Here is a 27,317-nt window from a genome sequence, read left to right on the forward strand (position 1 = left end):
TAGGGAAGCAGCCGCCAGTCTCTAATACAAAGTAGGACTCTATATGTATAGAAATTTACACAATGAAAACATTCATCCACATCATATACCACATACCAAATGAAAACATATTGTATATTATTGTGTACGCGACTTTCCAGTTCATGATAAGATCAAAAACGTCCAATTTTCTAAATTACAGCTAAATTAGAAAGTCTCCATATTTCGAAGCTGACACTACTATTAGTTATTCACAGCTTTTAAAGTTTTATTGTAACTTTACTAAAGTGATTGTGAGGGTATGTGCACGTGCAGGATTCTTAGGGGATAATTAGAGGTTCCTATTAAATACTAGCCTACAGCTCATGTTGTTCGCTGGTCTGTAATGTTCTTGAGAACATTAAATATCTGTAGGGGAAAGGTAGAAGGTCGATGCAATTATAAAATCAAATCCGATCAATTAAGAATTCGTAGGGGTCCGATCTTTAAGGGTTAAGGCAAAAGGCTTATTTATTTTTGCTGACCAATGCACGTATACTCTATGAATAATATTGTCTGTCGGTCTATCGGTATTAGTAATGCTCTAAATAATTTTTCTTATGTTTTATCAAATGTTGTGTGAAGATTCAAATACCACTAAGCATCATTACTTACTATGTCTGTATGTCTGTCTGTTATGCACCCTTTTTGCTTTCATTTTCTTTGCCTTTTATTTTTTAAAAATTCAATTGCTTCTATAGTTATGAATGTTGTCATCCTTTTATTTCTGTTAAATGTTAGTAGCGAAGTCAGTTAATTTAAGTCTCTTATTCACATAGTCTCTTATTCTGTTTGTAGTAGTCTAAAAAAAATTACTATAGATGAAATGTGTTTTTATCTGTACTGCTATTTAATATAGCAGATTGAAACTTTTTGGAGACCAATGCACTTCTGTCCGCCTATCCGTTGATCTATCAGTACTGCACATAAACACAATTATCTTTTCTGTTATCAACGACTGCTGATATTTTTTGTGAAGATAAGTATGGTCACTGATCATCTTTACTTACTATGTTCGTCTGTCTGTCGTTTATGCCCCTTTCCTTTCCCTTCTCTTTGATTTTGTGTTTTTACCTTTACGATTAGAAACTTCGCTAGATATTGTCATCCTTGTTGATATTTTTCAAAATTTTTAAGCAAGAAGTTAGTAAAAGTGGCGGCACAGATTATGACGTCAAAAAAATTAACCAATGAGAGGCCAGTATACTCTGTAATTGACCAATGGTGAAATTTGTAGTGGCCTCTCATTGGTTAATTTGTTTTAGACGTCATAATCTGTGCCGTCACTTTTATTAGCTTCTTTTAGCAAACTCAGGGGTCTTGAGAGATAATGTACTATATTTTATTTAACACCCACAATGATGATAAACAAAAGTAAGCCTCCTGTTGATAGAAAAGTATGGACACTTCTTGTTTAGAACTGACGAATCACTGATCAAGTTTTTTTTATTCAACATGGTTACTAAACTCTGTGTAACAGTGTAATTTATAATCAAATGTTCCCTGAGCAAAAGTAACTTTGGAATCGAAAATATCCTTTTTATTCTATAATTCATTAGTCCCTGTTACACATTATTTTCTATCTAGTGAGCAAAGAAGTTTTAACATGCTATTTTGTATAACCACCTCTTACCTTGCTAAAATATCATGCTGTATGTGAGGGGTAAATATGATAAATATTTTCATATTAATATATTTTAAATAAGGTAGGTAAATCTTTAGATATTTAATAGTAGTAGAATAGTTTTATGCAAAAATATTTTTTTATATGTTTTTGCAAAGTAACCACCGTGTGATCAGCAGCAACCCACTTATGACTAAGCACATTTCATGTATGGGAAGTATAAACATTTTTTAAGCCAATCTTTACGAGGAAGGTATTTTTGGAAAGGGGAAAATGTGTAGAAAAAACCCATGTAAATCAGAAAATCCGCAGAAATAATTCTTAAAAGTTATTTGCAATGTTAATTTTGCAAAACTTGTGTGCAAGTCAAAAGAGAGAGTGAGGGTGGGGGGGGGGGGGGGCTAAGTAGAGTAAGCTGGAGAGATCTTGCCATTAAAAGAATGCCACTACACAGTCTAGGCCTAACTTTCTTAAAGATCAGACATGCCTAGCACTGTTTACATACTGCATAATTTAGACTATAAACGTTTAATATATAGAATTATATTAAGTTACCTGTGATACAACATATTTGAATAGCTGAAATATTTTTTTTCTCATCTGCTATCAAAATAAGATGGCTAAAATTTTTTATAAAGATTACAATGGAACAATTGCAAAATTCATTTTTTTAGTAGCGAAGCTTATTTATAATTCGAAATGTCCGTCCGTTAATCTGTCGGCTACAATTAGAGAAATGTGATTTTCTCATCTGATAAAAAGAGATGGCTGAAAAATCGTGTATGTCCGTTTGAATGTTCATCTGTTTGTCTGTCCGTCTGAAATGTTTTCAAAACTAAATTTTCATACATTTTATTAGATTTTAGTAACTACATATAGGTACAATTATTTATATATTTTATCTTTTCAGACAAAAAAAAACGTAAAAATGTTAGACTTATCAAAATATATTTGTCTCAAAAGGACAAATATTGATAAAAAGGTAAATAAGTTGACCTTGTTATAACTATGCAGTACATGTAGTAGATCCGCTTGTTTTTGGGAGGTCAAATAAATGATGAAACTGAACCTAGTAAAAGTGTCAGACTCTGATTATGACGTAAAAAAAATTTGCCAATGAGAGGCTAGTATACACTGTAATTGACCAATGGTAAAATTTATTGTGGTTTTTCATTGGCTAATTTTTTTTACGTTATAATCAGAGTCAGACACTTTCATGGGTTCATGAAACTATGCCTAAACCTTGTCATAACTAAACCATTAAGTTATGCCGACAGCTGCTATGTCAGATGTGAACGAAAATACACCTTCTGAATATTACAATCATATTGGTTGAAAAGATTTTATAAAACCTGAAAGGAAGCCTGCAAGTACTACCATGCTTTAACTGCTGAAAGACTGCCACAAGTAGACCCAATACCCCAAATTTGAAGCCTTTAGCTTCAATAACAAAAAAGTTCTGGGCATTTCAAAATGACATTTTATGTACATGAAACTTTTGAAAGATTTCCATTGCTCATAATAGAAAAAAACAATATGAAATTACGTTGTCTAGACACAAAATTAAAACCTCATCTTTGTCCGAAACTTAGATTGCTGGTGACTTATTACATTTTTACAATAAAAACATCACATTCCATAGTCCAAATCTCTAAAAAAAAAATTCGGTTTAAGTTGCGCTTGCAAAAAAATCATAGCAGAAACAAATGACACTAATGCAAGCTCAGCTGTGATTGGCTGGAAATACTACAGTACTCTGAGAACAATGCAAGTTATACTTAATTCTTTTTAATGATTTTATTGTACAAATATAATTAGTTACTGGCAACCTAAATTTATGACAAAAATAAGCTTATAATTTTGTTTCTAGGCCACATATTTTAATTTCAAAATTTCTAACATGAGCAATGAAAATCTTTCAAAATTTTCATTGTACATAAAATATCATTTTTAAATGCCTAGAACTTTTTTGTTATAAAGTGTGTTACCTTTTTTTTATGTTTTATTATTATTTGGCCACAACTTGGTCAAAAATGCTCACAAATCAGACCTATTTCGATCGAAGATGCTCAAATGGTTCCTTTACAAGCCCAATCAATCTGTTTTAAGATATCTTTATATTTCAAGGAAAATTGATATAAATACTAATAAACGGCAAATTTGGGTGTTACCTTTTATATGCACAGATACCATAAAATCAACAGAAAAAATACTTATTTTTACTTTTCTGTCATTCTTAAATAATAATAAAACATAAAATAAAGTAACACAATTTAGAAGCTGAAGGCTTCAAAATTTGGGGTATTGGGTATCTACTTGTGGCAGTCTTTCAGCAGTTTAAGTGTGGTATTTCTTGCAGGCTTCCTTTAAGTCACCGAATTGGAGAACAGGATCTTTGGGCCCCTTTTTCCCTGATGATATAATATTGTTTTAGAATATAAGTTATTTTATTTTTATTATTTGTTGGAAATTGGATGTAATACAATATGATACATGATTTTTCAGTATGGCTTTGAACTAGTTATATCTAACAGATATTAATCAGATTTGAAACCATCCTGGTTAAGTTTTTGACAAATATTATGTTGTATTTTACTCTATGATTTAGGTTGTAAAACAGTCAGGTCTTGTAATAATTCTACTCTCCTTCTTAACTATCCTAAACTTAACATACGACAATAAACTAGGAGTTAGGTTTTTCAGATTGAAAGGTAACTCTTTACATAAAATATTTATTTCAATGGAAAGCTTTTCTACATGTTGAGTCAGTACGTACGTAACAGTCCCTAGAGTCTAGGGTCAAAGCCATCTTCACTTCATAAATATGTTTTAGTAAATATATTAAAAATCTCCAGTACTCTAAGAAAGATTAAAAGAATCTTTTAAAAGGTCATATTTTTTCAACAAAACAATTGAGCAAAATGTTTTTTTAGGCCCTAAAGAATCCTTTATATGTATGTAACACAAAAAAATGAAAAAATTAACACAAAGTTATTAATTGAAGAAATTTAACAAAAGTACTTTATATATATGCAACGAACCAATGAAAAATGAATTAAACAAAAAATTATAGATTTTGACGACTTTTTTTTTTGCATAAACTATGAGTATATTATTCACAAAAAAAACTCGTCAAGAAAATGTTAAGATTTGTGCTGCCAATTTTTTGGAGGTAAAATTGGTGCTTAAAGAGGCGGAGATTTGAAAGATTTGAGCTTGTTTGAAGAAAGAGGCGAAGTTTTTTTTCAGGGGGAAATTTAGAGGAGGATTAGAAATATCTAGTTGTCTGTTGTGGATGTTACTTAACAAGGAAGACAACATCCATAAATGCGAAGCACTGAAACAGTAGGACAAACGGACTTTAACACTTGTATAGTTTCAGAACTGAATAATCAGAATATAAATTTATGAGAGACGAAGCAAAATTGTAGATAAATTTTTTAAAAACTGCTTGATATATGATAACTAGCCTACAGCTCACGTTGTTCGCTGGTCTGTAATGCTCTTGAGAATATTAAATATCCGTACTGGAAAGGTAGAAGGCTAATGCAATTATTATGGTATTTTATGTTTTAAGTTTACTGTATATATTTCTATTGACATCTAATGTTTTAACCATATTGTCCGTCTATTTTATTAGATTTTTATGAACTTCACAAAGTTTATGGATGTTATCATATGTTTCTTTGTACTCTAATTGAAATGTCTGTCTGTCTGAAAGAAACCGTAAAGAAGTAAACGTGAAATTCTCTTCAGTTATAAAAGATCAATGGCTGGAATTAAAAACATCCCCATACTGATGAACTTACTTTGTCCGTCCGTCTGTTGGAATGCTTTGATATGCATCTACTATCAAAGATATTATATAAATTCTATTGTAAAGATTTCCATGTTTAGTAGCTTTACTAAGGACTTATAAATGATGTCATCCTTGTTTAGCTTTAAAATTTCTAAGAAATTCTATATGTTCTATAATTAATATCTTATCAAGAGTAAGGGCACATCAAGGGTAAACCTTGGTGGGTTAGGGCCCCCTGCAGGAGTTAGGCTTATGCAAAAAAAACTATCCCTTCTAATTTACAATTTATTTCTATAATATGGAAGTGTATTTTCAATGCTCGATATGCACTCGATATGGGAAAGCACCCTAATCCTCACTTTGGCTGACCTTGCTTTTTTATTAAATATAATATTTTTTACGCGAAGCCCCTCTTTAATTAGAAATGTCCGTCTGAGGGTAAAACATAATTCACCATCTGCTATTAAAGATAGACGGTTTTAATTTTTGAGAATATACCCTATACCTTTAAGCATCCAATATGTGATTTACTTATTCCATCAGCCTGTCGGAAATACCCTGCAAGGCATTTAATTTAAAATGTAAAAATTTTATTTATCAAATTCTAAATTAGATAGACGATCACGACTGATTTTTTCTAGAGAAAATTTTCCTGATAGATGAATATCTACTCTCTACCTTATTTAGTCGGTTAGTCTGTCTGTAACCCTCCAGATGACACCAATTTCTGTAGGGAAATGTGCCTTTTCTTCTATTGAAAATAGAAGTCTAGCCTATAGTCCTTAAAATAAAGTAAAAGGATCTCGGTGTGTGTGTGTGTGTCTGTCTGTACTAAAAGATCTCTATAAACGCAGAATCGATATGGTTCTCCTTTACAAATAAGCATCCATTATATAATTTACCTGGTCTGTCAGTCTATCGGTAATGCTCTGATTGTCATTTGATTGATAGAAAGATGAATTTTTCCCTGGTAAAATTTTACAGGGTGATGAGCATCTACTCTGCATCTCAATTGGCCCGTCAGTCTGTCTGCAAAAATATGTTTTTCCACTTTTTTTATGAAGGTTAAGATCTCAATAACTACTGAAGCAATTGGGTTCTCTATTTTAGGTAAGCTTTAAATAGGTCCCATGATGGTATTAGGCTATTTTATTTTCAGATGGTTTTGGGCTATTTTTTCTAGCCTGTTTCTGCTCCTTTTAATTGAGAGCCCCTGGATGCTAGGTACACATCCGCTAGTTTAAAATATTCTTATGCATTTAGAATAGAAAGAGATAAATATATTAACTTACACATAAAGATTACTTCAAGTTCAACTACTTACGTTAGAATTTCTGTCCGGCTGATTTTAGTTATTTATTTTATAATAAAAGCCTTTGATACTATGAACGTATTAACATTCTGCCTTAGCGTTTTCTTGTTTTTTTTTTAAAAAAACCTCTCTCTAACTTGCTTTTTCTTCCATTTTCTTTTGATTTCTTAATTTAATCTTCAAATACGAATTTATAATAAAGCCATTTTCATTCTTTCAAAAATGCAATTTAAATTACGGAATTTATTTTTCAATATATAATTTTTAAAAACCGTCAGGAAAGGGTTAAAATGTTTTTAATTTTTGTTTCAAAATTTGGACACATTAGGGAGGGGCGCTAGAATCAACTCATTTTAAAACTAAGTTTTCTTAAATTTAATAAAATACTTCAATATTATGTAAATAGCAAGATGAAATAAAAAAAATTAATTTATTCTTAATAAAGTAAAATATTGGGTTTTATTGTTCTGGGCAATGAGAGCTTATTATGGATTATTGGAGCACTATGAGTTTTAAACATTTATTCCTTGGAAAACTTGAGCTTGTTTATAGACATTTATTTCCTATATAGATCTGACATGGATCTTGAAGCAATAAAGCAGGCCCTTTTGTAAATGTTAAAAATTGGAAAAATCTATTAAATAAAAGTAATCGCAAATATACTTAGTAAATGATTATGGACATACTTACATTTTTAGGACTTATAGAGTTGCTTCGCTTATAACATTATACTTTGTTGTCCCAGGAATCAATTTACCAAAAATCATATCAATCGAATGATTAGATCGCATAAAATTTGTTGTTAAAAAAGTAAAAAAAATCAACATGTTTAAAATGGAAGTACGGACATTCTGGTAATGATTATAGAGTTGCTACGCTTTCTAAATCGTACCTAATTACTAAAGAAATCACCATGCAAAGTTTAAAATCGATAGGACAATTCTGACATGCCTAAATTAAAAAGTTATTCATCTGTGACGGACGAACGGACGCTTTTGAAAATGGGCGGAGCTTACGCTTTTATTCTTAAAATTTATGTGAATAAAAAAAAATTATGATAGTAATGGTTTCCTGCTTTAAAATCAACAAAAAAGAAAGAAGAGAATATTTTAAAATTTTTGATAAATTTTTATAACTTTTTAAGATTTATTTTAGATTTCAATTGGAAGAGAGCTGCGTTTTGTCACGAGAGTCTGCAATACACAAAATTTAATATTTCCTTTGTTTTCTGTGGTGTTGAAGGAGATTCGGTATTACATCTATTACATTTTATGCATAGCATCTCTATAAGTATGTCTTCCATCCCTGACTGACTCACTGACTCCTTCCCTAAGAATTGTTGTATTGCTATTAGAGTGTCCTTAGAGTCAAAGATGTTAGATTATATTAGTGTAATATGTTACATGTTAGATAACAGTAACACCCCCTTTTGTCTTGAAATGGACTACGATGTATTTTCTATGATTAAAACCTGGATAGAAATACATTTTTAAAGCACATCTAGATATACTAATCAGCCAAATATAAATCATTAAGTATTCATGACTTAGTTTTGCGGTGTTTGAACAAAAAATAAAATAAAACAAGGATGACAACATCCATACAAGCGAAGCACTGAAACGGTAGGACAAACGGACATTAATACTTGTATAGTGTCAGAACTGAAACATCAGAATATAATTGTGTAAGCGTCAAAGTAAAATTCTAAGTAAATTTGTTAAAAAACTGCTTGATACAGGATAATGTTTATGGACATACTTACATTTTTAGGACTTGGTTATAGAGTTGCTTCGCTTATAACATTATAATTTGTTGTCCCAGGAATCAATTTACCAAAATTCAGATCAATCGGATGATTAGATCACATAAAAATTTGTTGTTAAAAAAGTAAAAAATCAACATGTTTAAAATGGACGTACGGACATTCTGGTTATGATTATAGAGTTGCTAAGTTTGAAATCGATAGGACAATTCTAACATGCCTAATTATAGAAAACCTTGGAAAAACTGTCAATTAATATTTAAGAGGATTATCTTTGAAATTATTTGTTCTCTCTAATTATCAGGGTTCGGAAGCCGCAGCCGCAGCCTCAGCCTCAGCCACCATCAGCCGCGCGGCTTACGAGAAGCCTCAAAATCAGCCGCGCGGCTTTCTCAGCCACCTAATAAGCCTCAGCCTTAAACGCAGCCGCGCGGCTTAAAGAAAACATAAGCCACTGTAAGCCTCAGCCGCATTCAGCCACTGTAAGCCTCAGCCACTGTAAGCCTCAGCCACAAAACTCCAATTCAGCCACATTAAGCCTCAGCCGCACTAAGCCTCATTCAGCCAACGCCCCTCTAAGCCTCAGCCGCAATCAGCCGCGCGGCTTATAGTTGGGGAAGCCTCAGCCACATTCAGCCGCGCGGCTGTTAATGATTTGATGCCGCAGCCGCACTCAGCCGCGCGGCTTCAAGAAAGCCTCAGCCGCAGCTGCAAAGTTATGAAAATGCCGCAGCCGCAGCCGCGCGGCTTGATATTTGTAAGCCGCAGCCTCAGCCGCAGCTTAAGTTTTTTAATTCAGCCGCAGCTTTGAAGCAGCCGCGCGGCTGAGATATTGTAAGCCCCAGCCGCAGCCGCAGGTGCAAGTACAAGCCTCAGCCGTCAATTCAGCCGCGGGGCTTAATTTTCATTTTATTTTGTCTGTCTGAAGCTTAAGATCTCAGTAACTACTGAACTGATATGGTTGTCCTTCTCAGAAAATATATATATGGTCATTGGGTGGTTTTGAGCTAATTTTGGAGTGGGGGTCAGACATTTCCATCCCCCAAAAATAATTTTAAAACATGTATTTTTTAAAAATGTTATCCTATTAAATTTTTTTATATTCTTTTATAAAAATTTTATTTTAAGTTTTTTTTTTAAATTATGACATAGAAACCACCATTTCGAAGAGCTACAAAAAGTTTGAACCTGTAATGTAAGAGCTCCAGTTGCGCAATCGGTTAGCGCACGGTTCTTCTATACTGTTATGCCGGGGTTATAAGTTCGAGTTTCACCTGGAGCAATACGTTTTTGAATGTTGATACTTATGAATATTATTGAATACTATTTATAGGGTAACTGCCATACTGACGTTTGCCTAATTTTATTGTTTTTAAAAGATACAAATTTTTCAGAATTTACTTAATATTCACTATGGATTTGTATTATCTTAAATTTTTTTCTCTTGTACAAGTGGCCTATTTAGCTCAATGGTAGAGCACTCGTCTCGTAAACCAGGGACCGTGAGTTCAAACCTCAGGGGGGGCAATCAGCTTTTGTGATACTCAAGTTATATCGTAGCTTCTCTATTATTTTTCCGTTTAGGTACGCAATACATGTTCTATATAATTTAGCTTCTCCTACTTAGATATTTCTTCAATTTTAAATGTATTTAATACTTTGTGGTTGATGAGAGACACTGAAAAAGTTATGCAAAAAAATAGATTTATACATATTTCATTTTTCATATAGTATCTTTAATTTAATGAAAATAATCAATTAAATTAGGATTTGGGGAGGGGGGAGGGGGAGGGTGTGTGTGTGTGTGTATTTATTTTGAACAAAAATTATCCTAATATAGTTTTCTAACAAAAAAAATTAAACAGCGATGTATTTTACTTTTAAAAGTTGGTTAAAAAAAGGTCTGTAAAATGCAATAAATTGTCCTTTATAATATGCAAAAAAATATTTACTAAATAGAAACTTCCAACTCTAGGTTGGGTTTGAACCTGCAACGTAAGAAGGTTGCCTTTAATGCCTTATGAGTGAGCTATGAGAGACATTGAAAGATATGCGAAAAAAAGTTATACATATTATATTATTTCTAGTATTTGTATGCATTATCTATTAAGATTACCAGTATGACTTCGCCACCGATCAATATCCGTTGGATTAGAACCGGCTCTAAGCCATACTAAAAAAATATATATATTGTATAGTATTCTGGACAAGTTTCTACGAATAATATAATGATAATATTATAACAGTTTTATTAACTCGTACCTTTGGCCCATTTGAGCTAACAAAACCGGAATTAAACTTATAATTTTTCAATTTACTATCAGCGGAATTCTGTCTATAATACGATGCGATAAATAACTATTACAATATTGAGATTTTATATAAGTTGATGAGATTGTTAATAAGATTTTGTAATGTGTTAAAAGAGAGCAAACAAGATTTTAATTTTTTAAAGTCATTATTTTAATTTGAGAATTAAATAGTTTCAGCATTGTAGCACAATGTTAAACTTTACATTATTCTTTTACTTTTAAAATCATATCCCGAGGATACTAGATCGAATCAACCTAAACATACAAAATATAATTTTCACTTTCTGAGATTTTGCTGAATAATGGCGAAAACTGTTTTTTATATATATATATTAAACAACAGTCTGTTAAAATCTTAGAAAAAGCTATATTTCTCAATTTGTTTTTAAAGGGACTAGAACTCGCATTCATTAGCCAATTAAGGAAAAGTAAAATTATAAAACACACGCTACCTCTAGTCCACAAAGGATCATTTATATAATATAAATTTGTTAGTAATTATGTAAATTTAGATGTATCCTCATAATAAAATAACAGGATGTCTATCTGTTTTTTTGTTTGTTTGTCTGTACAAAAGGATCTTGCTAACCGCTGAACTGCTATGGTTCTCCTTTACAGGGTAGCTTCTCATAGGTTATTAGAATGTTAATCACTATTTTGAGGGAGGGTGACAACACCCTCCCAAGAGAAATCGCCCCTAGAAAAAAATTATTTCCCATAATCATAATATGGACTAAACTTAATTATTCTCAGTGTTTTTAGTAGATTTTAATATATTCTTACACATAAACACCCCGGAGATATGGCTGAGTTGTTTCATCTTTGCTTGTTTGTTGGGGAGTTCATGGGTTCGAGTCCCCTATCAGCATCAATATTTAAGATAAGAACATTTTTACCCATAGTTTAGTATTTTTTGTCAATATATCACTTGTCATAACTTCATAAGTACACTTTTCATTAAGATTATTTGACATATAAAATTTGTCATAAAAATTATACTTGTCACATGAATAATCCGTATACTAAAGTAACAGGATGTTTGTGTGTCTGTGTGTTTGTGTGTTTGTTTGTACCAAAGGATCTCGCTAACAACTGAACCGATCGGGTTCTCCGTATCAGGGTAGCTTCTCATAGGTCCCAGGAAGGTTTATAACTATTTTCTTGGAGGGTGGGACACCCCCAACCCCCACTAAAAATGAAAAATTCCCCCCCCCCCCCAAAAAAAAAGTGAGGCCTCTAGGGGCGTAGCCGCTAGTTGTAATAAAAAGCACGTTTGTAATAAAAACATTTTTCATAAGAGGTAAGTTTTTATGACAAATACATTTATTGCAAGTGTACATATGATAAGCATTTTAAAGACGATAATTTTTAGGACATATGTAACCTGCGTACCATGGCTTAACATGTAGCCCATCTGCTTCTCATCATGTAGGTAATAGGTTCGAATCTTGGCCAGACACTGCGTTAAAACTGAAGACGTTAAATGGTTCCTACTGCTGCTATGCCAGGTGTGCAACATGTAAAGTTGGAATAGGAGGAATTCCTTGACTCGTAAACAGGCGTAACTCATTACCATAGGACTTTCTGGCAGGTAGTTGGTTGCTGGATAGATGTCACTTAAATTGGAAAGAATTGGTTCCCCTTAATTATCCAAGGTTCAACAAGAAGCGCATCTGCTTGTCATCAGGGAGGTAATAGGTTCGAATCTCGGCCAGACACTGCGTTATAACTGAAGACATTAAATGGTTCCTACTGCTGCTATGGCAGGTGTGCAACATGTAAAGTTGGAGTAGGAGGATTTCCTTGGCTCATAAACAGGCGTAACTCATTACCATAAAACTTTCAGGCAGGTAGTTCAATAAAAAAAAGTTGGTTGCTTGATAGATGTCACTTAAACTAATACAGAAAAGGAAAGAATTGGTTCCCCAAGGTTCAACAAGTAGCGCATCTGCTTGTCATCAGGGATGTAATAGGTTCGAATCTCGCGCAGACACTGCGTTATAACTGAAGACATTAAATGGTTCCTAGGTGCTAGGTGTGCAACATGAACAGGCGCAAAGGAAAGATATAATTCCCCTTAGTTATCCAGGGTTGTTGGACCTTGAGTTAATGTCATAGAAACCCTCGACCGTGGCTCAACATGTAGCGCATCGGCTCGTCGTCTGGGAGTTGATAGGCTTTGTACTGCATCATAACTAAAGATGTTGAAATAAATTCCTACTGCTAAAAAACTTGTATAAAACTTTGGGTACCAGTATAAAAACTTTGGGTATCAGAATAAATTTTTGTCTATTAGTATAAAACTTTGGGTACCAGTATAAAACTTTGGGTACCAGAATAAATTTTTTGCTATTAGTATAAAATTTTGGGTACCAGTATAAAACTTTGGGTACCAGTATAAAACTTTGGGTACCAATATAAAATTTGGGTACCAGTATAAAACTTTGGGTACTCGTATAAAACTTAAGGTACCAGTATAAAACTTTGGGTACCAATATTAAAACAAAATTTTAGGTATTAGTATAAAATTTTGGGTACCAGTATAAAACTTTGGGTACCAGTATAAAACTTTGGGTACCAGTATAAAACTTTGGGTACCAGTATAAAATTTGGGTACCAGTATAAAATTTGGGTAACTGTATAAAACTTTGGGTACCAGTATAAAACTTTGGGTACCAGTATAAAATTTGGGTACCAGTATAAAATTTGGGTACCTGTATAAAACTTTGGGTACCAGTATAAATTTTTAGTACCAGTATAAAACTTTTGGTACCAGTTTAAAACTTTGGGTACCAGTATAAAACTTTGGGTACCAGTATAAAACTTTGGGTTCTAGTATAAAACTTTGGGTACCAGTAAAAAACTTTGGGTACCAGTATAAATTTTTAGTACCAGTATAAAACTTTGGGTACCATTTTAAAACTTTGGGTACCAGTATAAAACTTTGGGTACCAGTATAAAACTTTGGGTTCTAGTATAAAACTTTTGGTACAAGTATAAAACTTTGGGTACCAGAATAAAATTTGAGTACTAGTCTAAAACTTTGGGTACCTGTATAAAAACTTTGGGTACCAGTATAAAACTTTGAGTACTAGTATAAAACTTTGGGTACTAGAATAAAACTTTGGATACCAGAATAAAATTTGAGTACTAGTATATAATTTTGGGTACTAGTATAAAACTTTGGGTACCAGTATAAAACTTTGGGTACCAGTATAAAATTTTGGGTACCAGTATAAAACTTTGGGTACCAGTATAAAACTTTGGGTACCAGAATAAAACTTTGGGTACCAGTATAAAATTTTGGGTACCAGTATAAAACTTTGGGTACCAGTATAAAACTTTGTGTACCAGTATAAAACTTTGGTTACCAGTAAAATTTGGGTACCAGTATAAAACTTTGGGTTCTAGTCTAAAACGTTGGGTACCATTATAAAACTTTGGGTACCAGACTAAAACTTTGGGTACCAGTATAAAACTTTGAGTACCAGTATAAAACTTTGGGTACTAGAATAAAACTTTGGGTACCAGAATAAAATTTGAGTACTAGTATATAATTTTGGGTACCAGTATAAAACTTTGGGTACTAGAATAAAACTTTGGGTACCAGAATAAACTTTGGGTACCAGTATAAAACTTTGGGTACCAGTATAAAATTTGGGTACTAATTCTGAATCAAACATTTGAAAAAATCCTGCTGTCCTCCCCCCTCTTCCCTCCACTCTAATTCTCACAACCCCTAACCACCCTCAACTCTCCAAAAAATGTCCTAGAATGCATTTAAAAAATCCAATTTAGCCGAAGCCTCAGCTGCAAAGCTTATTTTATAATCAGCCATAAGATCAGCCGCAAGGCTTAATATTGTATTCAGCCGCAGCCGCATTCAGCTGCGCGGCTGAATTTAATTCAGCCACAGCCTCAGCCGCACGGCTTTCAGTAAGCCGCAGCCTCAGAATCAGCCGCGAGGCTTAATTTTGTTATCAGCCACTCTCAGCCTCAGCCTCACTCAGCCGCGCGGCTTAATTTTCCAATCAGCCACTGTAAGCCGCAGCCGCTATGAGCCGCGCGGCTTTCAGTAAGCCGCAGCCTCAGCCACAAATCCTTCAGCCACTGTAAGCCTCAGCCACCCTCAGCCACTGTAAGCCTCAGCCGCTCGAAGCCTCAGCCACAAAATTCCAATTCAGCCACTGTAAGCCTCAGCCACCCCAATTCTTATTAAGCCTCAGCCGCATTCAGCCGCAGCCACTCTCAGCCGCACTAAGCCTCAGCCACTCTCAGCCTCAGCCACTTCCATAACTTTAAGCAGCCGCAGCCGCAGCCGCAGCCGCAAATTAGGATTCAGCCGCAGCCGCAGCCGCGCGGCTGATAGCGCGGCTTCCGAACCCTGCTAATTATATTTTTATTTTTAAATTTCAGTTGTTAAGTAGTTGGTTCTACATGTACAGAAGGTAAGTTTATTATTTTTATTTCTTAAATTTTTTAATAATTCTTAAAATGTTTTTTTTATGGTAAAGCTACTCTACATATATATTTCCAAATTTCCGTCTGTCATAGTCTCAAATCATGTTTAAGAAAGTGACTAATAGTTTATTGACTAATAATTGACTGAAATTTTTTAGAAGATTACTCTGAACAATGAACTTAAAAATTTTAATTATTTTCCCCCCAGTCTGATGGTAATGCTTTCTTAGACAGATGGCTGATTTGTTGTAAGTCCGTCTGCTTACAATTAAACAACTACTTTTTAATCTTTTTGGTATGTCGGTCTGTCTGTCGGTCTGTATTGTGCTATTTTTTGGTCTTCGTTATTAGTCATAGATGGATCGTTTTTTATATATGAATAATACTCCATAACTAACTTGGCATGTCAGTTAGCTTTCTATGATCTTAAGTAAATCAAATTTCTGATGGGAAATATATTTTTCTCGTATTTATTCGAATCCGGTGGATGGGAACCGGTTCTCATCCATACGAAAAAAACTATGTCTAGCATCGTATTATATCCAGCTTTCTACGAATATAAAAATGTACAATCATAAGATTAAAACCAGCCCGGCACTTTGGGGCTGAAAAACTGGTTTTAATCTTATAATTGTACATTCTATATCCACGGGAAGCCGTTTATAATACGATGAAAGAAATAATTAATTAATTATAGACAATTGATAAATTTTTGCTGCTATACGTTACTTTATCTGTCTGTCAATCCATGAGCTTTCAGTTATTTACCACTTTAGATGTTAGACGTTGTCATACTTGATTTTGTTTAGGTATGATAGAATAATGATGGAGCATTTCTTAACCGCAACCCATCAATATTCTGATTCTTGGGTAATAGGTAAAATAGCTTAAATTTCTCTTTTGGTTGTAAATGATATTTTTTTGTATTATAAAGGGTCTAACAAAGCTAAAAATATGCCAATGATTTAAATAACTCATATCTGAAATGAAAAATATAACCTGTCAACTTAGTTACAAATTTATAGTTAGGTATCGCTACTTAAAGACCTAAAATTATGGCTATTAGAAAAAATTGTTTTTTAGCCAGTAATAAATTTTCAGATTATCCATGACAAAATAAAAACTATAAGGTTTATGATCTTTAAATCTGATATCTCATGATAAATTCTAATGTAAGGTTTTTTGGTAGTAAAGCTACTCTATACTTCCAAATTTCCGTCTGTCAAAGTCCCAAATCCCCATAATCATTTTAGGGAAGCTATATATTGGTCCTTTACATAATTGCGTTTAATTTAGGGGTAAGCTGCAAACTTCTTCCCTCCTCCAAAAAAATCAAACAAATATTTTTTAAATGTGAAGCTTAAACCCCTCTAATTTATCTTTTGGACGTGTCACAGCCAAAGAATACGCAAAACAGTTACAAATATTATTTTTCAGATTTAGGAAGTAATACAGGACCCTACTCTCTGGGGGCTGCAGCTTTAAATCATTCAGTTATATCAGTCGATCCATTTATCAGAAATCAAGCACTTTTGTATAACAGTTATAGTGAGTACTTTCTTATTCAATACATTTGCATACGCGGCCGTGGCTCAACACGTAGCTAATCCGCTCAAATCTGGTCAAATCTGGTCCGACATCTCATCATAAGTACTGACGTTAAAAATGATTCCTACTGCTGCTATGTCATTTGCGCGACCATCTACAGTTAGGACTTCTTAGACAAAGGTCGTACAATCAAATAATAGGTTGACTGTTGTAAGTTATCCTTGCACAGTCCAAACAAAAGTACGTTTATTCCAAAAGCTAAAGAAACTTCTAAAGAAATTTCTATTTCTTTTATCTAAAACAGGGTTCGGAAGCCGCGCTATCAGCCGCGCGGCTGCGGCTGCGGCTGAATCCTAATTTGCGGCTGCGGCTGCGGCTGCGGCTGCTTAAAGTTATGGAAGTGGCTGAGGCTGAGAGTGGCTGAGGCTTAGTGCGGCTGAGAGTGGCTGCGGCTGAATGCGGCTGAGGCTTAATAAGAATTGGGGTGGCTGAGGCTTACAGTGGCTGAATTGGAATTTTGTGGCTGAGGCTTCGAGCGGCTGAGGCTTACAGTGGCTGAGGGTGGCTGAGGCTTACAGTGGCTGAAGGATTTGTGGCTGAGGCTGCGGCTTACTGAAAGCCGCGCGGCTCATAGCGGCTGCGGCTTACAGTGGCTGATTGGAAAATTAAGCCGCGCGGCTGAGTGAGGCTGAGGCTGAGAGTGGCTGATAACAAAATTAAGCCTCGCGGCTGATTCTGAGGCTGCGGCTTACTGAAAGCCGTGCGGCTGAGGCTGTGGCTGAATTAAATTCAGCCGCGCAGCTGAATGCGGCTGCGGCTGAATACAATATTAAGCCTTGCGGCTGATCTTATGGCTGATTATAAAATAAGCTTTGCAGCTGAGGCTTCGGCTAAATTGGATTTTTAAAATGCATTCTAGGACATTTTTTGGAGAGTTGAGGGTGGTTAGGGGTTGTGAGAATAAGAGTGGAGGGAAGAGGGGGGAGGACAGCAGGATTTTTTCAAATGTTTGATTCAGAATTAGTACCCAAATTTTATACTGGTACCCAAAGTTTTATACTGGTACCCAAAGTTTATTCTGGTACCCAAAGTTTTATTCTAGTACCCAAAGTTTTATACTGGTACCCAAAATTATATACTAGTACTCAAATTTTATTCTGGTACCCAAAGTTTTATTCTAGTACCCAAAGTTTTATACTGGTACTCAAAGTTTTATACTGGTACCCAAAGTTTTAGTCTGGTACCCAAAGTTTTATAATGGTACCCAACGTTTTAGACTAGAACCCAAAGTTTTATACTGGTACCCAAATTTTACTGGTAACCAAAGTTTTATACTGGTACACAAAGTTTTATACTGGTACCCAAAGTTTTATACTGGTACCCAAAATTTTATACTGGTACCCAAAGTTTTATTCTGGTACCCAAAGTTTTATACTGGTACCCAAAGTTTTATACTGGTACCCAAAATTTTATACTGGTACCCAAAGTTTTATACTGGTACCCAAAGTTTTATACTAGTACCCAAAATTATATACTAGTACTCAAATTTTATTCTGGTATCCAAAGTTTTATTCTAGTACCCAAAGTTTTATACTAGTACTCAAAGTTTTATACTGGTACCCAAAGTTTTTATACAGGTACCCAAAGTTTTAGACTAGTACTCAAATTTTATTCTGGTACCCAAAGTTTTATACTTGTACCAAAAGTTTTATACTAGAACCCAAAGTTTTATACTGGTACCCAAAGTTTTATACTGGTACCCAAAGTTTTAAACTGGTACCCAAAGTTTTATACTGGTACTAAAAATTTATACTGGTACCCAAAGTTTTTTACTGGTACCCAAAGTTTTATACTAGAACCCAAAGTTTTATACTGGTACCCAAAGTTTTATACTGGTACCCAAAGTTTTAAACTGGTACCAAAAGTTTTATACTGGTACTAAAAATTTATACTGGTACCCAAAGTTTTATACAGGTACCCAAATTTTATACTGGTACCCAAATTTTATACTGGTACCCAAAGTTTTATACTGGTACCCAAAGTTTTATACAGTTACCCAAATTTTATACTGGTACCCAAATTTTATACTGGTACCCAAAGTTTTATACTGGTACCCAAAGTTTTATACTGGTACCCAAAGTTTTATACTGGTACCCAAAATTTTATACTAATACCTAAAATTTTGTTTTAATATTGGTACCCAAAGTTTTATACTGGTACCTTAAGTTTTATACGAGTACCCAAAGTTTTATACTGGTACCCAAATTTTATATTGGTACCCAAAGTTTTATACTGGTACCCAAAGTTTTATACTGGTACCCAAAATTTTATACTAATAGCAAAAAATTTATTCTGGTACCCAAAGTTTTATACTGGTACCCAAAGTTTTATACTAATAGACAAAAATTTATTCTGATACCCAAAGTTTTTATACTGGTACCCAAAGTTTTATACAAGTTTTTTAGCAGTAGGAATTTATTTCAACATCTTTAGTTATGATGCAGTACAAAGCCTATCAACTCCCAGACGACGAGCCGATGCGCTACATGTTGAGCCACGGTCGAGGGTTTCTATGACATTAACTCAAGGTCCAACAACCCTGGATAACTAAGGGGAATTATATCTTTCCTTTGCGCCTGTTCATGTTGCACACCTAGCACCTAGGAACCATTTAATGTCTTCAGTTATAACGCAGTGTCTGCGCGAGATTCGAACCTATTACATCCCTGATGACAAGCAGATGCGCTACTTGTTGAACCTTGGGGAACCAATTCTTTCCTTTTCTGTATTAGTTTAAGTGACATCTATCAAGCAACCAACTTTTTTTTATTGAACTACCTGCCTGAAAGTTTTATGGTAATGAGTTACGCCTGTTTATGAGCCAAGGAAATCCTCCTACTCCAACTTTACATGTTGCACACCTGCCATAGCAGCAGTAGGAACCATTTAATGTCTTCAGTTATAACGCAGTGTCTGGCCGAGATTCGAACCTATTACCTCCCTGATGACAAGCAGATGCGCTTCTTGTTGAACCTTGGATAATTAAGGGGAACCAATTCTTTCCAATTTAAGTGACATCTATCCAGCAACCAACTACCTGCCAGAAAGTCCTATGGTAATGAGTTACGCCTGTTTACGAGTCAAGGAATTCCTCCTATTCCAACTTTACATATTGCACACCTGGCATAGCAGCAGTAGGAACCATTTAACGTCTTCAGTTTTAACGCAGTGTCTGGCCAAGATTCGAACCTATTACCTACATGATGAGAAGCAGATGGGCTACATGTTAAGCCATGGTACGCAGGTTACATATGTCCTAAAAATTATCGTCTTTAAAATGCTTATCATATGTACACTTGCAATAAATGTATTTGTCATAAAAACTTACCTCTTATGAAAAATGTTTTTATTACAAACGTGCTTTTTATTACAACTAGCGGCTACGCCCCTAGAGGCCTCACTTTTTTTTTTGGGGGGGGGGGGAATTTTTCATTTTTAGTGGGGGTTGGGGGTGTCCCACCCTCCAAGAAAATAGTTATAAACCTTCCTGGGACCTATGAGAAGCTACCCTGATACGGAGAACCCGATCGGTTCAGTTGTTAGCGAGATCCTTTGGTACAAACAAACACACAAACACACAGACACACAAACATCCTGTTACTTTAGTATACGGATTATTCATGTGACAAGTATAATTTTTATGACAAATTTTATATGTCAAATAATCTTAATGAAAAGTGTACTTATGAAGTTATGACAAGTGATATATTGACAAAAAATACTAAACTATGGGTAAAAATGTTCTTATCTTAAATATTGATGCTGATAGGGGACTCGAACCCATGAACTCCCCAACAAACAAGCAAAGATGAAACAACTCAGCCATATCTCCGGGGTGTTTATGTGTAAGAATATATTAAAATCTACTAAAAACACTGAGAATAATTAAGTTTAGTCCATATTATGATTATGGGAAATAATTTTTTTCTAGGGGCGATTTCTCTTGGGAGGGTGTTGTCACCCTCCCTCAAAATAGTGATTAACATTCTAATAACCTATGAGAAGCTACCCTGTAAAGGAGAACCATAGCAGTTCAGCGGTTAGCAAGATCCTTTTGTACAGACAAACAAACAAAAAAACAGATAGACATCCTGTTATTTTATTATGAGGATACATCTAAATTTACATAATTACTAACAAATTTATATTATATAAATGATCCTTTGTGGACTAGAGGTAGCGTGTGTTTTATAATTTTACTTTTCCTTAATTGGCTAATGAATGCGAGTTCTAGTCCCTTTAAAAACAAATTGAGAAATATAGCTTTTTCTAAGATTTTAACAGACTGTTGTTTAATATATATATATAAAAAACAGTTTTCGCCATTATTCAGCAAAATCTCAGAAAGTGAAAATTATATTTTGTATGTTTAGGTTGATTCGATCTAGTATCCTCGGGATATGATTTTAAAAGTAAAAGAATAATGTAAAGTTTAACATTGTGCTACAATGCTGAAACTATTTAATTCTCAAATTAAAATAATGACTTTAAAAAATTAAAATCTTGTTTGCTCTCTTTTAACACATTACAAAATCTTATTAACAATCTCATCAACTTATATAAAATCTCAATATTGTAATAGTTATTTATCGCATCGTATTATAGACAGAATTCCGCTGATAGTAAATTGAAAAATTATAAGTTTAATTCTGGTTTTGTTAGCTCAAATGGGCCAAAGGTACGAGTTAATAAAACTGTTATAATATTATCATTATATTATTCGTAGAAACTTGTCCAGAATACTATACAATATATATATTTTTTTAGTATGGCTTAGAGCCGGTTCTAATCCAACGGATATTGATCGGTGGCGAAGTCATACTGGTAATCTTAATAGATAATGCATACAAATACTAGAAATAATATAATATGTATAACTTTTTTTCGCATATCTTTCAATGTCTCTCATAGCTCACTCATAAGGCATTAAAGGCAACCTTCTTACGTTGCAGGTTCAAACCCAACCTAGAGTTGGAAGTTTCTATTTAGTAAATATTTTTTTGCATATTATAAAGGACAATTTATTGCATTTTACAGACCTTTTTTTAACCAACTTTTAAAAGTAAAATACATCGCTGTTTAATTTTTTTTGTTAGAAAACTATATTAGGATAATTTTTGTTCAAAATAAATACACACACACACACACCCTCCCCCTCCCCCCTCCCCAAATCCTAATTTAATTGATTATTTTCATTAAATTAAAGATACTATATGAAAAATGAAATATGTATAAATCTATTTTTTTGCATAACTTTTTCAGTGTCTCTCATCAACCACAAAGTATTAAATACATTTAAAATTGAAGAAATATCTAAGTAGGAGAAGCTAAATTATATAGAACATGTATTGCGTACCTAAACGGAAAAATAATAGAGAAGCTACGATATAACTTGAGTATCACAAAAGCTGATTGCCCCCCCTGAGGTTTGAACTCACGGTCCCTGGTTTACGAGACGAGTGCTCTACCATTGAGCTAAATAGGCCACTTGTACAAGAGAAAAAAATTTAAGATAATACAAATCCATAGTGAATATTAAGTAAATTCTGAAAAATTTGTATCTTTTAAAAACAATAAAATTAGGCAAACGTCAGTATGGCAGTTACCCTATAAATAGTATTCAATAATATTCATAAGTATCAACATTCAAAAACGTATTGCTCCAGGTGAAACTCGAACTTATAACCCCGGCATAACAGTATAGAAGAACCGTGCGCTAACCGATTGCGCAACTGGAGCTCTTACATTACAGGTTCAAACTTTTTGTAGCTCTTCGAAATGGTGGTTTCTATGTCATAATTTAAAAAAAAAACTTAAAATAAAATTTTTATAAAAGAATATAAAAAAATTTAATAGGATAACATTTTTAAAAAATACATGTTTTAAAATTATTTTTGGGGGATGGAAATGTCTGACCCCCACTCCAAAATTAGCTCAAAACCACCCAATGACCATATATATATTTTCTGAGAAGGACAACCATATCAGTTCAGTAGTTACTGAGATCTTAAGCTTCAGACAGACAAAATAAAATGAAAATTAAGCCCCGCGGCTGAATTGACGGCTGAGGCTTGTACTTGCACCTGCGGCTGCGGCTGGGGCTTACAATATCTCAGCCGCGCGGCTGCTTCAAAGCTGCGGCTGAATTAAAAAACTTAAGCTGCGGCTGAGGCTGCGGCTTACAAATATCAAGCCGCGCGGCTGCGGCTGCGGCATTTTCATAACTTTGCAGCTGCGGCTGAGGCTTTCTTGAAGCCGCGCGGCTGAGTGCGGCTGCGGCATCAAATCATTAACAGCCGCGCGGCTGAATGTGGCTGAGGCTTCCCCAACTATAAGCCGCGCGGCTGATTGCGGCTGAGGCTTAGAGGGGCGTTGGCTGAATGAGGCTTAGTGCGGCTGAGGCTTAATGTGGCTGAATTGGAGTTTTGTGGCTGAGGCTTACAGTGGCTGAGGCTTACAGTGGCTGAATGCGGCTGAGGCTTACAGTGGCTTATGTTTTCTTTAAGCCGCGCGGCTGCGTTTAAGGCTGAGGCTTATTAGGTGGCTGAGAAAGCCGCGCGGCTGATTTTGAGGCTTCTCGTAAGCCGCGCGGCTGATGGTGGCTGAGGCTGAGGCTGCGGCTGCGGCTTCCGAACCCTGATCTAAAAGTAACATCAACCAACATTTTGATTTCCAAGGCATTCTCCTGCTATTACCTTAATTAAATGACGCGCGCTTGATTAATAAAATTTAGCGATATCTTTCAATGCAGACAGAAATACTAAGAGACTAGTATACACCTTGTTACTTTAATAAGTAGGATAATAAACATAGTATAATAATATAATGTTTTAGCACTAAGTAATACAGTTGGGGAAACAATTCAGCTGTTAAATGCTGTAAGGTAATAACTTTTAACATGCACAGTATGTTCTATAAAGCTTACCCTTCCTCACTATTTTTGTAACTATGATCCCCTGGTGTTGTACTTCTATTCTACTGTCTTCCATTTTTAATTATTTCTCCTAATATTGAAACTTTTACCTTTCCTCTAGACATGAAAAACAAGGATGACAACATCCATAAAAGCGAAGCTCTGAAACGGTAGTACAAACGGACATTAACACTTGTATAGTGTCATAACTGAAAAATCAAAATATAAATGAATAAGAGTCAAAGCATAATTGTGAGTAAATTGTAAAGGATAATATGGAATATATTATATTATGGAATACTTACATTTTTAGCACTTGATTATAGGGTTGCTTTGCTTATAATAATGTACTTTGTTGTCCTAGGAATCAGTATACCAAAAATCAGAACAATTGAATAATTGGATCACATAAAAATTAGTTGTTAAAAATGTAAAAAATCAACATGTTTAAAATAGATGTACGGACATTCGGGTAATGATTATTGAGTTGCTACGCTTTCTAAATCGTACCTAACTACTATAGGAATCACCATGCAAAGTTTGAAATCGATAGGACAATTCTAACATGCCTAAATTAATGAAAAAAGCTATCCATCTCAGACGTACGTACGGACGGACGGACGGACGTACGGACAGACCGACCCTAATTATAGAAAAGCTTCGCTTTAAAAAAATTCAAAATTGAAGGTTGTTTATAATTAGGGTCTGTACATTAGAGAGTATCATGCATATTTAGAAATTAGAATGTAAGATATTTTGAAACTTTCAATTTTGTATCACTTTGCGCTGAGATGAGATCAGATAGAGGGCACTTCGACGGAAAGATGACGGATGTATCAGTCAGATGCCTTAGTGGGAGGGCAGTCAAGACTAGAATTTAATATCTTAATCCTCTGGTGGCACTCTTAAGTAAAATCAAAAAACGTAAAATGTGTCGATAGAGGGCGGTGTTACCAAACCAACTATAGTCGTTTTTTTGGCTATTATCTTTGTGCATTTTGTTGAAATTAATCACATTTTATATTTCATTATAGTGACAGATACACAATATTGCAGCCGATAGATGATATGTCTGAGGATGGAAAGACTGTAGCTGCTGCTTTGAGAGAAGTTTGTTCTTGTTGTAAAGAAGAGGTAAGGTAGTCTTAATTGGAACCAAGACAATTACAAAGATTACCTAACATTTTTGATCAAACGGTTGAGGTTATGTTTAGAGTCATTTGATGTGCACATCTTTGATATCATTAAAAGCTGAGCTTTTTGCACAATAAGGGTCTGTCCGTTTATCCGTCTGTAACATTTAGCTGCAAAAAAGTTATGTATAATGAAAAAGCGTACAACAACTCTACAATCATGACCAGGAAATCTGTATAAATATATCGATTTCAAATAGTGTGATTCCTTGAACTGGCACTTCATGTTTATATAATTTTTTGTTCGTCTAATTTATCGCGATTCGTATTCATGTGTGGTGTCATGTTTGTCATACATTCTTAATTTGATCGAATGTTTTATCGACTTTTAGGAAGGATTAAAAGTACCCGATATTATTGAATCTGTCTTGTTTGAGGACATATTAGGTTAGTATTATTAATTTTTATACCTTAAACTTTGGGTACCAGTATGATTTATAGTCTAATGTCCCCTCCAGAGGTGTGCAGAGGATTTTGCCAACACACCCAAAAATTTTGACACCCAATTGAACCAAATTCGAAATGGTGTGAGCTTTAGGGTATTGTATTAAGGACAACAATAGGGTTGTTTTTTTAGTGTCAGGGGGATGGAATAACTTTCTTTGGTGTAAACCCACCCAGTGAAAGTCTATAAAGCGTCACTGAATTTGTAACTTCGCGCAATTTTTTAACACCACTCTTAAGTTAAGTGGTTGTGACTTTTTTCCCCTGACACCCACCTTTGCTGTATTAGGGGTGAAGCTATTGAGTGTATGTGTCTGTCTGATTTTTTATTGTATATATTTTAGATTTAGTACCTGAAACTGTACCTGTTGCTTTAAAAATTGACGTAGAGGGATTTGAATGCAAGGTTAATTGTTTTAAGTAGCAAAGCTGCTCTAAAATTCGAAATATCCATCTGCACATTGACTGTAGCTGAGTGATGTTTAGGTTGGCTATTTCTGAGGCGCAGCCTGTGAAATTTGCATTGCTTAAAGAATCTTTCTTATAAGCTGCAATAAAATCTTGATGAGACATTATTGGGCGGTTTCCATTAAATACTGCATTTGCAAATGATCAATTAAGTTAGGTTAAGATATTAAGAATATAAACTTGTATGGATAAACCGCAGGTTACTGGATTTTAGGGGGAGGGGAAGGGGGTGGATAATAGGTTTTATTTTATTTTATTTGTTTTATACAATGTTAGAGAGTAAAATTACATGTATTTTCTTTCATCTTTTCATATTTTTTTCAGGCATTGAAAAATTTCTTTGAATCAAAGAATAAGAAACGCTACATTCCTTACATTATGATTGAGGAAAGTGTTATTTAAAATTAAGATATAATTATCAATTTCAAATATTATATGATAGTGAGACTATCCATATACAGGGTGGGGCAAATAAGACGGGACAAAATTTAAACGGCCATAGCGCCAAAACTACTTGACCAATTAGGACGTTTGACCACACTATAAAAAGCTTAGGTAATGACATTTTAGCCAAAAAAAATCTTTGGACGAAGATGGACGTGTTAAATGAGCTGGCCGCGTATATGTTCAACAAGGCAGATTCTAAATGCGCCGGTAGTTTAATCTGGATTCTCGACTAGGGCCTACTAAAACTGACCTCAGTTCATCTGTAGGTGAGGTAGAGTTATGCAACTTGCTGGTTTAACTGTTAAATACATAAGTATAACACTAGAAAAGACTAGAGCTATCTTTCTGAAATGGATTGGCGGTAGTACTCCAGCAAAGTGAAACGGGGCAGATTTTGAGATGTAAAAAACGTCAAAAACCGTAAAAATTCGTGAAAATTTCTCGGTTCTTGACTTCAGAGACCCATATTGAACTTTAAACCTAGCTGAAACTTCATGCCATTTCCAAAAAGATAAAGAACGTCGTTCTAGCTCAACTATGGTACAAAAAAGAGCCTCCGTGTATAAGGGTAGCTACTTTGAAGCATGCACCAATAGACGTGCCCATACCACAAAGACCTCCCTCATTGCCATTATTAAGGAGAACTACGCCAGCTTGGACAGGTACATTTTGACCTGGACCTGCCGGCGGTTGAGGAGGCGGGTAAAGGCAGTGATTAGGGCTGGCGGCGATTTTATTGAATAATCTAATAGTCATATACCTATTTTGCTTGTCAGTTTTTAAAATTCAATAAAATCTTTAAAATTGACGATTTTATGTTCATTTGTTTAGAGGTTAGAATTTGTCCGGTCTTATTTGCCCCACCCTGTACAGATGCAACTCGTAGGGATCTAAAGGGATGAGACAATGACCATAAATGACCTCTTCTGTTGATTTAATTTAGTGGTTGAAACATT

At 34.4% G+C, this 27,317-nt stretch overlaps 1 protein-coding gene across 1 annotated transcript; it reads left to right on the forward strand.

Annotated features, from left to right (window-relative positions):
* Positions 1–2,556: 2,556 nt before the first annotated feature.
* Positions 2,557–26,316, forward strand: LOC145330736 (uncharacterized). The gene is made up of 11 exons (XM_080175401.1): positions 2,557–2,624; positions 4,251–4,353; positions 7,909–8,003; positions 15,244–15,275; positions 16,098–16,165; positions 16,726–16,836; positions 23,731–23,779; positions 24,844–24,943; positions 25,335–25,389; positions 25,791–25,852; positions 26,239–26,316. The coding sequence occupies exons 1-11, from the start codon at positions 2,571–2,573 to the stop codon at positions 26,314–26,316; spliced, it is 807 nt and encodes a 268-aa protein (XP_080031527.1). The 5' UTR covers positions 2,557–2,570.
* Positions 26,317–27,317: the final 1,001 nt, after the last annotated feature.

The sequence above is a fragment of the Acartia tonsa genome, chromosome 10 (genome assembly GCF_053477335.1).
Source record: "Acartia tonsa isolate MP-2025a chromosome 10, ASM5347733v1, whole genome shotgun sequence".
NCBI lineage: Eukaryota > Metazoa > Arthropoda > Copepoda > Calanoida > Acartiidae > Acartia > Acartia tonsa.